At 36.6% G+C, this 14,064-nt stretch overlaps 3 protein-coding genes across 6 annotated transcripts in view; 1 reads left to right on the top strand and 2 right to left on the bottom strand.

Annotated features, from left to right (window-relative positions):
- The window catches only part of ttll5 (tubulin tyrosine ligase-like family, member 5), a 56,225-nt gene extending 48,002 nt beyond the window's left edge, over nt 1–8,223 (bottom strand). Inside the window, exons 1-10 of the mRNA XM_024267418.1 lie at nt 8,210–8,223; nt 7,790–7,839; nt 7,074–7,125; nt 4,394–4,500; nt 4,228–4,310; nt 3,581–3,687; nt 3,276–3,406; nt 3,107–3,189; nt 1,546–1,615; nt 1,386–1,470 (exon numbers count right to left, since the gene is read on the bottom strand). Of these exons, the coding sequence (XP_024123186.1) occupies nt 1,386–1,470; nt 1,546–1,615; nt 3,107–3,189; nt 3,276–3,406; nt 3,581–3,687; nt 4,228–4,310; nt 4,394–4,500; nt 7,074–7,125; nt 7,790–7,839; nt 8,210–8,223 (782 nt within the window). The remainder of the gene's footprint in view (nt 1–1,385; nt 1,471–1,545; nt 1,616–3,106; nt 3,190–3,275; nt 3,407–3,580; nt 3,688–4,227; nt 4,311–4,393; nt 4,501–7,073; nt 7,126–7,789; nt 7,840–8,209) is intronic.
- Nucleotides 4,091–9,603, top strand: erg28 (ergosterol biosynthesis 28 homolog). 2 transcript variants are annotated; one of them, XM_036209928.1, is made up of 5 exons: nt 4,091–4,246; nt 8,301–8,455; nt 8,562–8,652; nt 8,725–8,843; nt 8,925–9,603. In XM_036209928.1, the coding sequence occupies exons 2-5, from the start codon at nt 8,323–8,325 to the stop codon at nt 9,011–9,013; spliced, it is 432 nt and encodes a 143-aa protein (XP_036065821.1). In that variant the 5' UTR covers nt 4,091–4,246; nt 8,301–8,322; the 3' UTR covers nt 9,014–9,603. The 2 variants fall into 2 exon arrangements, with proteins under 2 accessions (XP_036065821.1, XP_024153871.1); XM_024298103.2 differs by lacking the exon at nt 4,091–4,246 and adding an exon at nt 7,891–8,044.
- A 265-nt stretch (nt 9,604–9,868) lies between these two features.
- The window catches only part of flvcr2a (FLVCR heme transporter 2a), a 9,676-nt gene continuing 5,480 nt past the window's right edge, over nt 9,869–14,064 (bottom strand). For all 3 annotated transcript variants that reach the window (XM_024297859.2, XM_036209926.1, XM_024297778.2), the window contains 7 exons: nt 13,688–13,755; nt 13,481–13,584; nt 12,403–12,513; nt 11,765–11,870; nt 11,569–11,680; nt 11,025–11,089; nt 9,869–10,821 (listed from right to left, as the gene is read on the bottom strand). In XM_024297859.2, coding sequence (XP_024153627.1) covers nt 10,747–10,821; nt 11,025–11,089; nt 11,569–11,680; nt 11,765–11,870; nt 12,403–12,513; nt 13,481–13,584; nt 13,688–13,755 — 641 coding nt within the window. In that variant the 3' untranslated portion in view covers nt 9,869–10,746. The remainder of the gene's footprint in view (nt 10,822–11,024; nt 11,090–11,568; nt 11,681–11,764; nt 11,871–12,402; nt 12,514–13,480; nt 13,585–13,687; nt 13,756–14,064) is intronic.

Here is a 14,064-nt window from a genome sequence, read left to right as displayed (position 1 = left end):
GTTTAAGCAGAGAGAGGGGCTTGTGGCCGACCCAACATATTCTCTCCGTCTCAAATAAGCTCTTTTTCAAACAGATTTTTTTTTCATCTGCTCCTGATTTACAGTGATTTGAAAAAAGAAATACTCAGAAATGCAATTTTAAGCCTCATTTTCTGTATGTATAAATTTTAGAAACTTAAAAATGGATTTTCCTGTTTGGTTCCACTTCACATTATATATTCTGCAGTAAAAAACACTTGTAAAGTGTATTTTTTGTGCTTAAAAAATGTTTTTAACATCTTTAAAGTTTATTTGGTATGTTTTTTCCTCTGTGTGTATCTAGTTTAAATCACTTAAAGTCCCCCTTCAAAGAAAATCATGTTTTTTGAGTTTTTAACATGTATGTGTGGCATTTTCCTTTTGAAAGAGAATAAATGGAATAAGAAATAATGTTTTTGCATTTCCGAGTATTTCTCCTTTTAAATCGCTGTCAATCAAACTGTCTCAGACAGGCTCTGTTTGAATTAATGAGCCGTTTTTACATCCCGACAGCTATGCTGCACATGCGCAAAACCCCTCATCTGGCCCGGCTAGTGTGTCTAGTTCAGGTGCCAGAGAAAAGAAGATGGTATCTTCACACTGACTGCGGCCAAATGAGCCGCCGTTTGCATTTCCGTGGTCAAATCAGTCGTCACTGGATTTCATACAATACTTACGGTAGCAGGGCTACGGACGCTGGAAAATCTTGACGAGACTCCACGGAGCTTCTTGATTTGACCACGGAAATGTAAACAGCGGCTGATTTGACCGCAGTCTATGTAGCTCCTCTCTTTCTCGTCGGAACTGACATCCAGCTCAAAACCATACGGCTGGACATTACCGATATTGCTTGACATTTTTAAAGAGCAGTGGTGAAGATTTACGCTATTGAGACACAGACCTATTATAATCAGACAGGGGGGGATCAGGGGCGGGGCTACTCAGCTCAGTTCCAAAAGCCACGCCCCCTCAGAGGAGATTTTTGAAACAGAGGCTTCATATCAACATGAAAAAATGGCTTTTTAAGACATTTAGGTTGTGAGATTTTGGCTAAAATCTTCATAATCATTATTAAAACACTACTGAGAACTTTTTTTTTTTTTTTATTAAAAACATTTTCATAAGGGGACTTTAAGTAATCACAAAAAGAAAAAATGTAGAAGGTCAAAACTGAGTTTATCTCTGTATTAAAGGAACATCTCTTTTTTGCCTTTGTTCTCCTAAAAAATGTTTTAGTTGAAGGAAAACCTTAAGTCTCATGACTATTTATCAATGCAGAACCGACAGATGTTTTTTGTAAGATAAGAAATTATGATCCTTGACTTGAAACCATGACAATAATTGTTCAGAAATCAGTGTGCACTTACCGAGCCAGTCCCTCCTCATACACATAGATGAGAAGAGGATCGTATGAGGTCACCAGCACGTACAAACGCATGTCAAACTTGAAGTCTGTAAAATGAATACGAGTCATTTATAAAGCTGTTTCAGAATATCGTCAACACATTTAACAGACGTGGATCTCACCATCTATTAATAGTGGGTTGTTAATATAGCGGGAAACCAGGATGTTGTCATCCATTGAAATCTGATTTGGCTGTGGAGACACAAATGAAACTGAATTTAATGGAAACACAAAGAAAAAAAAACATGTTTGATCTCCGAGTTAAAGAGGTGAAGCTAAAACGCTAACTCCTATAGAACTGCTTTAAAAACGCTCGATTCCACTGGGCTGACGCGACGCTGCGCTTAATCATAAACATCAAAGAACAATCGGATGAGGAAAAGTTTCAGTGACGCTGGCAATGGCAGGTCAACCTTCAATAACAGCCTATAAAAACACAATCTGGTGGTGGGAGATGGGTCATTTATGAGGCTGAAATGTGTTGCAGGTGGCGAAGTTGAGAAGAAACCAGAGGAGGAGAAGGGGGGGGCAGTGTAACCTCAGCGCTGGCTGGAGTTCAGAGGAAAACAGAACCCAAAAGATGAACGTATTTCTTTCTTCTCTCCAAATATCAAGCTGACATTCTTTCCACTGTTTCATAAAAATGCCTGAGAAGAAGAGGAATAGTGCATATGTTTTCCAAGAGCAAGAACCTTGTTGTGCTCCTCCAAGAGTCGGGGCCTTGGAAGTGGCTGATTTACTCCATGAAGCTTATGAATGTATGGCTGAAACCTATTTTAAAGACAGCTGTAGCAGTGTAACCCCCACCCACCCACACACACTCATCTGATAACATCTGTCCAAGGCTGAGTTCACACGCCCTTTTCAGTGTTGCTTACATATGGATCAATATGAGTTATTTTTCCTTCATAGATTGACACTGAGATTATTAGCAGAGCATGAAGCAAAAATAACATTTTTTTTATTCATCATCGTGGCCTTGAGGTTAACTTTCATTAACATGTTTCATTCAAAATAAACAGGAAAATTGAATGCAAAGTTTTAGCAAAATGCAGAAAAGAACCATATTAAACTAAGACTTCAATTCAAATCTGGCAATAATCTGAGGAAAAAGCACAAAATATTTAGGAGAAATTATGTTTTGTAAATGCTATTGCTTTGTTCACTCATTCAGTAGAGCGTTAGCATAAAAAAAAGCTATAAACTACAAGTTCAGAACTACAACAAACACGAAGCTGACCAATTTTAAACAAATGAATTTCCCTGTGTATCCAAACACACAATGACACAGGTTTATTTAAGTCTGAAGCTTCCAAACCTGGGTGGAGGGGGGGTCAGACCACCCAAGCTGCTCTGAAGCGCATGCCGACTTCAGGGAGGGAACGCGGGAAAATATATAACTGTTATTCCTAATGATGTTTGAGTTTGATGGTTTATTCCTGAACTTTGACAGTGCACTTTTTAGAAGGTCAACCAAATTCATAACAGACTGTCACGGCTGGATGTGTTTTTATTTTAATGGAAGCAAACACCACCCACATTTTGGCCTCCATCAGTCCTTTGAGGCGAGCTGGGTCCTTAACTCAAACCTGGAATTTATCGCGTCTAAACAAATGTCACACTGACAGGTCAGCTCTCAGCGCGACCCTTGAGGGGAATGAAATAGTGTTAAAAGTTGCTCACATTGCTGACTAAATAGATGCCCCGTCCTCTTGATGATGCTACTGGTTTGATTATCCATGGACCCTTGTCTTTGGCAAAACAGTCTGAGCAAAAAAAAAAAAAAAGATAAGATTTGAGGACATTTATGCAGAAAAGCATAAACCAAATGATTAGGGTGAGACTTTCTTACTGCGGAATTCCTGGTACTCTGAGGGAAGCACGAACGTCTGAGGAATGATGTGGAAATGTTTGAATCCGTGAGTCTGCTGCATTCGCTGGATGTTTTTATACAGCCGGTCTTTGCGGGTTAACTCGTACGACCTGGAAATGAGCAGAGACTTTGGTTAGAAAGCGTGCCCTAACCGCGGGACTGACGCCAGGCCTCCGTGAGGCATCGCTCCAAGCTAAACACACAACAACCTGAGCCGAACAGCAGTGATATCTATAACCCCCAAATGCAGCGAAGATGAACTGTATTGGAGCGCTCTTCCACACCTGGGAAAGTGATTGACCTTCTGGAAGTCTTGAAGGCTGCGCAGTACGTAAGGCTTCAGGTGAGATCCCGTCCACATCAGGTTGAAGTCATTGCTGTTCGGATGAACCTTAAACAAAAGAGGCCGTCGTCAATCTTAACTGACAACTTTGATTAGCGGAAAACCCGAGAAGCGATAAATACAATCATTGAGAACAAAAAAATCTACACTTCTAAAAAAAGAATCAAAGAAGGCCCTGCTAAAATAAACTTCCAACATCTCTCAAGAGGCAGGCCAGCTCGCAGAGTTTCACCACCACCACGTCATTTTATCCGTTTAACGTTGTTTATATTCCAAAAAATTCATTGGAAGGCAAAATCCCATCACCATTCCGTCTGCCCGTGGAGCTACCCCAGATGTTTTCAATGAGGGCTTATTAAAGTTTGGCTCTGTGGAGACGGTGGCAGACACTCGTCTGCCTTTAGTCAGGGGTTAACTGTCGTCAGACGAAATTAAAACAAAGGAGGAATAATCATAAATGCTTTAAGAGACTGAGAAGCAAAACCCAAAGACGGAAAAGAATCCTTTTTCTTTCCATGAAGGACTTTGAAGGCATCATTTGCCGTGAAATTTTTTGGGAAAAAAAATGCACGTTTGAGTGAAGATTACCTCGTGGAATCCGTGGTTGGTGAGTATTCCTCGCACCAGGCGGCTTTCTGTGCGCACAATCTTGAAGGCCATGTTGTATCGCTCTGAGTACATAAAACACAACAATGATGTTGTTTCAGGAGTCTTTAATGTTATGTTTACGCACGTTTGTGATCTTTTTTTATACCTCCTATGGAGCAGATGTTCCGATCTTTTGATACAGCAGCCTCGGGTAAAAACAGGAGAACTGGGATTGTCTTGCTCAACCCGCTCCATGAGATGCACTGATGGTCTCTAGAAGAAAATAGACAAAAGTGTCTCAATAAACAAACAGTATTTTGGTATTTTGAGCTAAAACGTGAGCATTTATGACCTAATGTTGAGGGAATGTGTGCCAGCATTATGTTTACCTCAGCAAAGGCAGATAGAGACAAAACCGTAGACACTATCGTGAGTAAAAACAAACCAGTGTCTCATGCGAGCAAATACCCGTGTAAAAGTCCAGATTACCTCATAGAACCAGACGCAGCCTGTTTATCAGGGGGTAAATATAAGATAAGGCCACACGATGATGGAGTGGGACTCAATCAAGCATGACTGCTGTAGATAAAAGGGTGAAAAGCAAGCAGCTTCCTTGTATCCAGGTAGATTTGGATGCCACAGACAGAGGCCCTTTTGAGACTTTTGACAGTTCCCGCTAGTTAGTTTTTGTAAACATCAAGACCATAGAGATGCCTCTCTATTTTCTTATACAACTTTATTGTCCCTCTAATAGTAACACAAAGTTGTTGCAACTATAGAAACTAAAATACTGCTTGATAAACTCTAAATCGATAAACTGTTGACCATAACTTCTTTTTTGTTAATTTATCAATACATCCTATTCACATTATAGCACAAAAAACTAGTAAATGTGAGAAATTATGGGATAAACAATTCAGTTGTGAAACTGAAAAGCAATAAAGAGTTTATAGGAAGAAGTAGGAAACTTTTATTTTGAAATATTAAAGACAAAATGTCTCCCCAGTTTTATCTTATAGCTTTTCTAAAAGAGATGGTCATTTAATATAAAAAGTTCAATTTTTATTTGTGAGAAATATGAATTGGAAATTGCTGTAAAGGAATTTTCTTTTGTATAGATCACAAAAAGCATAATTGTGAATTTATGTTTGATGATTGTCTAGACAGAAATATGTCTCTCATTTTTTTTCCAAAGTTGTATCTTTTTGTTTGCTGTTGTTCTAAATAGTTTTAGTCAGAAGTAAGCTCTTCACAGTCTACTCTTTAGCATCATAATGAACGTCGCGTGTTGGTTCAGATCCACTGGCTCCTCAGAGAGGAAAGATGCCAATTTGGTTTTCTTTCAAAGCAGATCTATTTACTTGGAGCTTAGGCTTTAATTCGAGGCAATCGAAACTAAATCAGGAGATGCAGCCTAAGAGCAGTGTCTCTCAGTGAGGTATGACTAAGAATAGTTTAAGAGGGAATTATTTGGCAGACAAGCTCAGATTTTCCTCCCTTTTGTTCCAAAACATTTGACCAAAAGGCATCCAAACTCTGATTTTTTTTTTCTAATTGCATGTTGCTGTAAATAATTGAGCAGAACCCAGGACAATCCATAGTTATGAGGCCTTGATTACATAAAATAGTAATAAATTATGAACAATCAGAAAGGCAAAGGCTTGGCAGGGTTAAGGAAAATGCTTTTTGGTCCACAGGGATAGAATGTTAATCATCTATTAAAAGGCAAATCTTTTAGAAGAAGCCAAGAGGATCAATAAACCTGAAAGGAGACAAAAAGTACATGCAAAGTTTACAAAGGATGTAAACTACAGTCTCTCCATAGGTTCTAACAACTCTTATTATGAAAAGCAATAAATATATAGATAGATAGATAGATAGATAGATAGATAGATAGATAGATAGATAGATAGATAGATAGATAGATAGATAGATAGATAGATAGATAGATCATTGCACCATTAGTACAATCTAAGTGTCAATTCTAAGTGTGATGACTAAGTGTAAATGATCAGAGATCTCAATATATACATCAGTGTCAAAGTGAGTCTTAGTCTTTTCGAAATTTCAACAGACTATGAGGAAATTCCTATTGAAGACTTCAAGCTTCATTCCAGTCATCTTTAGATTTATTTTAAAACTTTTAATAATGATTATACCATTTTAGTCTAAATAAAATGTAATTATTAGTAATCATTAGTAATTTGCCACTGAGTTGTGAGTGAGTCCACTTAGTTCCAAGCCTGCCACACTTCCCAACATCCCTTTGTTTACACTCTCTCCTGCTAGCTTACGGCCTCTCACACCCCAAACCAAAGATTACCGGAGCAACAAAAGTTGTGAGCAATATTGGAGCCATCCAGCCATACAGATCTGAGCCAGATTCCAGCTCGAACGAGGAAAATGAAGATGTACATGGATCTATTTGTCTCCAAGTGGATGCACCAGAACGGATTGAAGCAGGAAGATTGTGACCTGTCAATTGTAGCACCTATGTCACAGTCTGCTACAGGCATTTTACCATTTAGCTAAAAAAAATAAATGTCTATAAATACAGTATGTTACTCACGATGGTTTTAAATGATTTTATTGACCAAGTAAAATATATTTTTCTACATTTTTGAAGATGGGATGTAAAATTAACATTCAGACATGTTTATTCGCATTTGATGCTGAAGTCGATTTGTTTGAAATTTTAATTTCAGATTCCAGTAGATTAGTTGACCACTGACACCTGACACATGTGGTAATTGTGGTTTGGTTTTTGGACAGAAAAACATGTGACAGGTCATGTTTACCTGCTTAATTAAACATTAATTAAAAACACAAATGGGAGTTTTACTCACTCTTTCTCGTCTTCTGATGAGGAGTCAGAGTCCCCCTTTTCTTTGACAACAGCTGGCATTGTCACAGTGAAATGTGAGCGATTGTCTGATGAATTTGTCTTTTGTTCTCACAGCCAATGGTGACAGAACAGCTAAAAGAAGTCACCTAGCTCTTCATTCACTTATAACAAATCCACTAAACACTACAACTTGTAAACGCATTTGTAAACATAGAAGTTAAACCAATGGTCTAAGTCACAAAGGTAAAACACTGAGGACTTTGCAATGGACTAACAATCTAGCGCGAGTCAGCTTAAAAACGTTATCCAAATGCTACTTAGGAGGAGACCGTGCAACCAGTCAGCTTACGTCTAAACCCCTTAAGCAGGTACTTTTGGGGGTAAACCCCGTCATCACAAAGAATTTGAATAAGACTTTCTATTGAAGCTGTTGGTAGCTAGCTAATGTGCTATCGTCGGGGCTTATTGATGATTCTGATAAACCTTCCTGGTTACTACAACAACACAGTAGCAACAGATAACCGAGCATGCGCATTGGCGAACAGTTATAATCGCTCTATCTCGTAATTTTATTGTTTTCTCGGTTATTCTAGCTTTATTTAAATATATATACAATGAAAACTGAAATATTAATCAATAGAAACCTGGTTTATGCTCTAATGTGTATTTTAACGACGTCATAATATCCTTACAACTCTTTTTCTCAGCACAGCCTACCTTGCACGAAAGCTCTATTGGTATAGGTTGCACCAAAAAATGGGCGGTACCTTTGTTTCACACAGACCAATCATAACAGTGGTGCGACTGACTGGAGCCATTTTTACAGCTGTCCTATTGGTTAAAACTTGCACTTAAGATTGACTGACTTAACACTGCGAGGAGAGCTAAACAGTCGGATGGGTTCATTGTTTTTTTTATTTTGTTTAAATTTGTAAAGGATATTATGACAATATAATTTATTTACACTTGAAGGTAAAGATTTTACAACTATATATTTCCTTTAAGACTTTATCATATATAAACTAAATCGGAAGGTTAGCTTATGTATATTTTTGTATTGCTACTACTGTAGCTGATTGAAATATTCATTAAATATATATTGTGTTTCTGGAGGGATATTACTTATTAGAAACATACGTCGTTTTGCTCATGAGTCCGTCCCACTTGACTCTGACCTTTAGCTTTGACGTTGTGTGACCTGCTGGGATTTGTCCGGGCTTTGCGACAGGTGCGTGGGGCAGACAGGAGAGATGAGCCGCTTCCTGAACGTCTTGCGGAGCTGGTTAGTGATGGTGTCCGTCATCGCGATGGGAAACACGGTGCAAAGTTTTAGAGACCACAGCTTCTTATCAGAAAAACTCTACACGGGCACTCCAGAGTTTGGTGAGCAGACAATTGCTTTCCAGGGAAAACAATAAAACACATTTAATCATGTGAACACTGATGGATCTATTTTTTTTTTTTTTTTCCTGTTTGGTCATGTTTTTAGTGAATGGCCTTCAAGCTCGCACTTTTGGAATATGGACTTTGCTGTCTTCGATCATCCGCTGTGCCTGTGCCATTGACATTCAGAACAGAACGTAAGGCTACCTCTGCAGATTCTGTTATAATTTTCTTTTATTTTTTTTAATGTCCTTTATTAACTTCCACAGGCTGTACCACATCACCTTATGGACGTTTGTGCTGGCATTGGGCCATTTTCTGTCCGAAGCCTTCATCTACAAAACTGCACCACTCACTATTGGAGTCATGGCTCCACTTATTGTTGCAAGTAAGTATAAAACGTCAAAATCATCAAAGATAACATGATTGTTTATTGGGAAAAAACGAATATCCCATCTTGTTTTTGCAGGTTTTTCTATCATCGGAATGCTCATTGGATTCCAGTGTTTTCCAGAGACTCAGGAGGAGGAGACGGCACGACAGAAGAAACGGAACTAGCGTATACTTTTGACCCAAAACAACTCCAGCACTGAACCGTCAGCCGACCCTTCTTCCCATAAAAAACAAAACTGCTCTATTTTGTCTTCTGAAAAATGCCCTTTTATACCAATATCCTGATATTTTCACAAAATGAACAATTCTAGAGCTTTGGGTCACTCTGTTGTAGTCATTTATGGTATATATTTCATAAATAAATACTATTCCATATTTTTCCAGCACCATATGGAAACCAAAGAACCCATAAAAAATCAAAATAACTAGTTATTACCCATTTCTGCTTTTGAGTGAATGGTTTTGTGCATAAACTATTTCAAAAGAATTTAAAAGGAAATTTGATCTTTTGTTATTGCTTTTCAATAATTTTTATGGACATTTCAAGTGACCATTGCTGTGAACATGCATCATTTCTAAAAAAAATATCTTTTTGACTTTGCCATTCAACTTTACTGCCATATTCTGCACTATATTTGGATTAAAGCAGAAATTTTACACTTTTTTTCCGTTAGCCAGTTCAAACAAATTACAGTAGAACATTTTATGACATAACATTCTGTAACTATATAATTAAAGTCATATTACTAAACAACTATATGTGTCCTAATTGTTACAGTTATGTTCTATTTTGGTATTTTTGTGTCTCTTTATTACTTCAACTGTGTGGTACAGTCTTACCTTTTTTGTGGTTATCTTTATACTTGTATGTCAAATTTGGTATTTCTCTTATTTTGGTAACATTATCTAATTGTGATCCCTCTGTGTAATGACCCATTTTACAGCTTGTGTTCATTTTGAAGGTTTTCCATTACTGTGGTGTCTTTGTGGTTTCAAAGTTTGAATGATTTAGTTCTCGTCTTTTTTTTTTTTCAGACATTCCTTGTGTATTATCCTCTTAATTTATCGTTTGTCTGTGCTTGTTTGACTTTTCTTTCCGTGAATCTTTTGAAATGGTTTCCATTTTCCTCTGAAAAACAATATTCTGCTGGTTTCTTGGATGAAATTGGGAGCCTTTTAGGTATCCGGACTCTGTCTTGTTTAAACAGAAAAAGTCACAGTGAAGACTGCAGTCTAAACTTTTCCTTTACCAACACCCTAAACATTTACAACACAGAAAATGGAAGTGTTTCAGTTCCCATCACAATAAAAGTCATAAGATCTCACACAAAAAATTAAATTATTACATGTACTACAATATGTCAGTCACATTGAAAAATGTTGATCACAAAAACATTTTACAGACCAAAGGCATTTTTCTTTAAATATCCAAATCCACCTAAAATACAAAACAGGTTTAGTGAAAATATAAATTCTTTACAAATTGCTTCATGTTTTTTGAGAAATTTAACCGCTGAATATGATTTATAAAGATAGATGCACAGCATCAATCATATGCATAAACAAAATTCAGAAGATTTTCTTCTACATGATCTTGAATGGCAGTCAGGTGCTAAGATGGCCCGACTACCACAAAAGAAAAACACAGGTGTCTGGATTGAACATGGATAATCTTAAATCCTTACTAATCAAAGAAAAACTATTTTTTTATATTAAATCAGTTACACTTTTGATAAATGTGTGGAACTATTGCAGCTTAGTGTTCTGAGAGGATGTCAAATGTATATCAGGGCTGTTTACAGACCCTTCAGGATGATCTGTCTTCATCTTATCTCATAGCCTTTTCTTGTAGACAGTTGTGCACTTTTCCATTAGTGAGAATTGTTCTTTGTACAAAGTCATTTCACAGACTTGTTGTCCTCCAGGTTTTTAGATGGAGCAACAGCTTTCTCCACTTCATCTGCAGTTATTTTCTGTAAGAAGCAAAACCGATAATCAAAATTAAAAATGAAATACGACTTTTTTTTGCTTACAACTATTTACAATGACAAAGAGATTAAAGAATTAGTCTTTTTTTATTTATCTTCTGGATTTGGTATAGAAACTTGTAGATGAATAAAGTTGAGAGCAACTCTTTAAAAACTTGCTTAAAGGAAGCATTTCCTAATAGACTTACGCTCTCAGTGAGAACCTCAGCCTGCGCATTGGCTTTCTGCCGTCGAAGATCTGACTTGATAAATCCTGCAAAAATCCAAGCAAATTTATTTGCAGCAACTAAATTTCTACTACAAAAAATATATACATTTTAACACAGTTCAAACAACTAAATCTGCTACTGTATGGATTATGTAATTTACTTTAAGACAAGCTCAACACAATTACTGTTACATTTGTTAAAAAAATATATATATAGTATTTTATTTTGCTTTCTTTAAAACCAATCACTGCAGAAATGGCATGTTTTGTTTTATTCAACTTAAAGAAATACAATAAATGGCCACTAGGGGGCAACATTTGAACGTGGAAAAAACTACCTGCACTCTTCCATTGCAGTATCAATAGAACAAGTTTGTTAGAATTTCCCAAAAAAATAATGATTATGTTTGACTTATTAACATATGTGCAGTATTTTTCTATTGTTGCCTATGTAAAAAAAATGTTCTAAAAATTAATAGTTTTAAGTTATTTTTATTTTAAACAACAATACAGTTGTCAGTTACCTGTCATGATTGTTCCGATTAGAAGAAAGACGCAGAGGAAAAGGTTTCCGCCAAAAGTTCCCCATTTGTCCATGATCTTCCCTTGACCGATGGTAAAAATGATTCCAAAGATCTGAAGAAAGATGGGCACAAAGGAACAGCTCTAAATACATATCCTATTGTATCATATGGGACTAATATAAGAAACACAACTGACCTGAGCTGAACAATTCAGTAGTCCAGAGGATGTCCCTTCAGATTCTGGATAAGTGAGCTCAACAGCAAATTCAAAACCCAGAGGCAGATATCCTGTCATGAAGAAGCTGCAGAAACACAGTTATCTGAATGGTTCCACAAATATTTTCTTTATTGACAAGAATGTATCGTCTTTGATACAGTGATTTAATATGAAAAATGACTGTAATCACATGATGAAAAAGGTGAAAAGGAATTGTTATGGAAACTTGTTCCTGCCATAAATCAGCTTACTCTAAATAGCAATAAGTCTGACACTGAGCACGTGAACTGGAGGAACACTTAATAGGGTTTAAGAAAACTACACTTCTGCCCTTGGAAAAAAAAAATCTTTTTTTTTTGTTTTGTTTTTGCAAAACTTTTACCATGTCTGCTTGAAATTGTCATTCAAATATGCAAAATAAGAGAAAGATTTGGGTTGTATTTTGTATAAAAATGGTCAAGATTGAAAGAAATAAAGGAAATTAATGATGTTTGACAACAACGATGCTAAAGTTAATTTTTACTCACAGTTTATAGTTTGCTGTTAAAAGTCAAACCTTCCCAGGAATGTGTACTTCTCTGAAATAGTTACAATTCATTTGCAGTTAGCCTACATACCCCAAGATTCCAGCAGTGACAAACACCACCCAAAGGTGACCCAGACTGAGTGTAAAGGCGTAGACCAGCATTCCAACCAGGGACAGCACATACACAACCAGGGTGGTTAGCCTGTGGAAGCAGAAAGGAGAGTAGAATTGTTTCTTTCTTACCTTTTGATTTTTAAAATGAACATAAAACCCCATTAGGCTTATCTTATATATTGTAAAATTAGTGGTTCTTGCAACAAAAAAAACAAAAAAGACATACCTACCATCTTTAAATTAATTTTTTAAGCTGTGCTGTAAGATTTTCCTTCTATCATGGATATAAAAACAGTTACAGCTACATTATACTGTAAATTCCTGCCATCCTGATCAACACAAACTCCAAAAACTTGAAATAATCTTAATTTCTTCACTTTTTTCTCTTTTCTGACCTCTTGCTACAACTTTTTTGGCAAAAACAAACTTACTTTGTTATACTCCTGCACAGTCATGCGTAAAATATTCCCCAAATATTTTTGTTAGCGTGGCAAAGACCTTTGATTCCTTCAACAGAGCATAATGGAAGGGCAAAAGTCCACACAATCAGAACCAAAATTGCTTTGACAGAAAGGCTCCTGCTGGCATGTAAGGAATCTGAGGCTTTTCAGCCGTCATCACAGTTTTGACTGACTGTCAGAAAGCAGCGTACCAATAACTCTCCCACAGGTGTGCGTGCAGAGACGCTGGTCCTCTACGATGGACATTATGGACATTTTTTTTTTTTCACTCCACAATTGTTGCCTTCCTTCTAACGTTTCAGATGAAAAATAAAAACGGATGAAACCAGCCACAAAAAACAGTAAAATACTTTAAAAAGTTAAGAAAGGAAGTTAAAAAAGGAAGAAATTATCTTCATTACTAATAGGATTCCACTGCAGCAGCATTTTTAAAAAAAAAAAAAAAAACAGCAACAATCATTTTTATGTATTGTTTTTAACAGGACTGACATATTGATAATGATTTAATATTAAAAGCACATTGCCTTTAGTCTATTTCTAATGTGTGATCATTGTCTTGACCATTTCTTACATTTCCGCACAAGAAAATCTTACTTGTAAGTTTTGGTCTTGTCCAGCCAAATGCCACAGATAAGGGAGCCACCCATCCCAGCAGTGACAATAGTGAGGCCGATCCTCCCAGCGTTCACCTCCTCACCCTGAGCAGAAAAAAAAATTTAACATCTCAGATTTTAAAAGATGATATACTTGTAACAGGCCAGAAGTGTTGCTACTTTGCAGCAGCAAATCAAACAAACTTACAGGATAATGTTCAATGATCATCCGGTTTAACAGAGTGGAAACGGCGTAGAAGCAGCCGACGTTCAGCCCTGCACATAATAGATACACATTTGGCACCAAGATGGCATTTATTTTGTATTTGCACAAATACAAATAATTTAACACAAAGCAGTATTAAATTCTATAACCTCGAGAAACATTGTTTTTAGCATAAAAATATTTATGAAAGTAACAATTAAACATTTACAATGAAAAAAGCAAAATAAATTCGAAGCCATTAAAGTTCTAATGGCTTCAATATAAAAGTCCATCGATTTAGAGTTTGCATACTTTAATAATAAATACATTTTTATTTAATTAGGAGCCTTCCTAGCCATTCGAGGTTGCCTCATAACAGA

Source organism: Oryzias melastigma, linkage group LG22, assembly GCF_002922805.2.
Source record: "Oryzias melastigma strain HK-1 linkage group LG22, ASM292280v2, whole genome shotgun sequence".
Classification (NCBI taxonomy): Eukaryota; Metazoa; Chordata; class Actinopteri; order Beloniformes; family Adrianichthyidae; genus Oryzias; species Oryzias melastigma.
The sequence above is the reverse complement of the archived record's forward strand: the minus strand, read 5'-3'. Positions and strand labels throughout refer to the sequence as shown.

Excerpts from the sequence above, each read along its gene's own strand:
- erg28 (XM_036209928.1), top strand. The coding sequence starts at position 8,323 with ATGAGCCGCTTCCTGAACGTCTTGCGGAGCTGGTTAGTGATGGTGTCC. Across the intron at positions 8,456-8,561 it reads CACGGGCACTCCAGAGTTTG|TGAATGGCCTTCAAGCTCGC; the intron begins GTGAGCAGACAA and ends TCATGTTTTTAG. Across the intron at positions 8,653-8,724 it reads ATTGACATTCAGAACAGAAC|GCTGTACCACATCACCTTAT; the intron begins GTAAGGCTACCT and ends TAACTTCCACAG.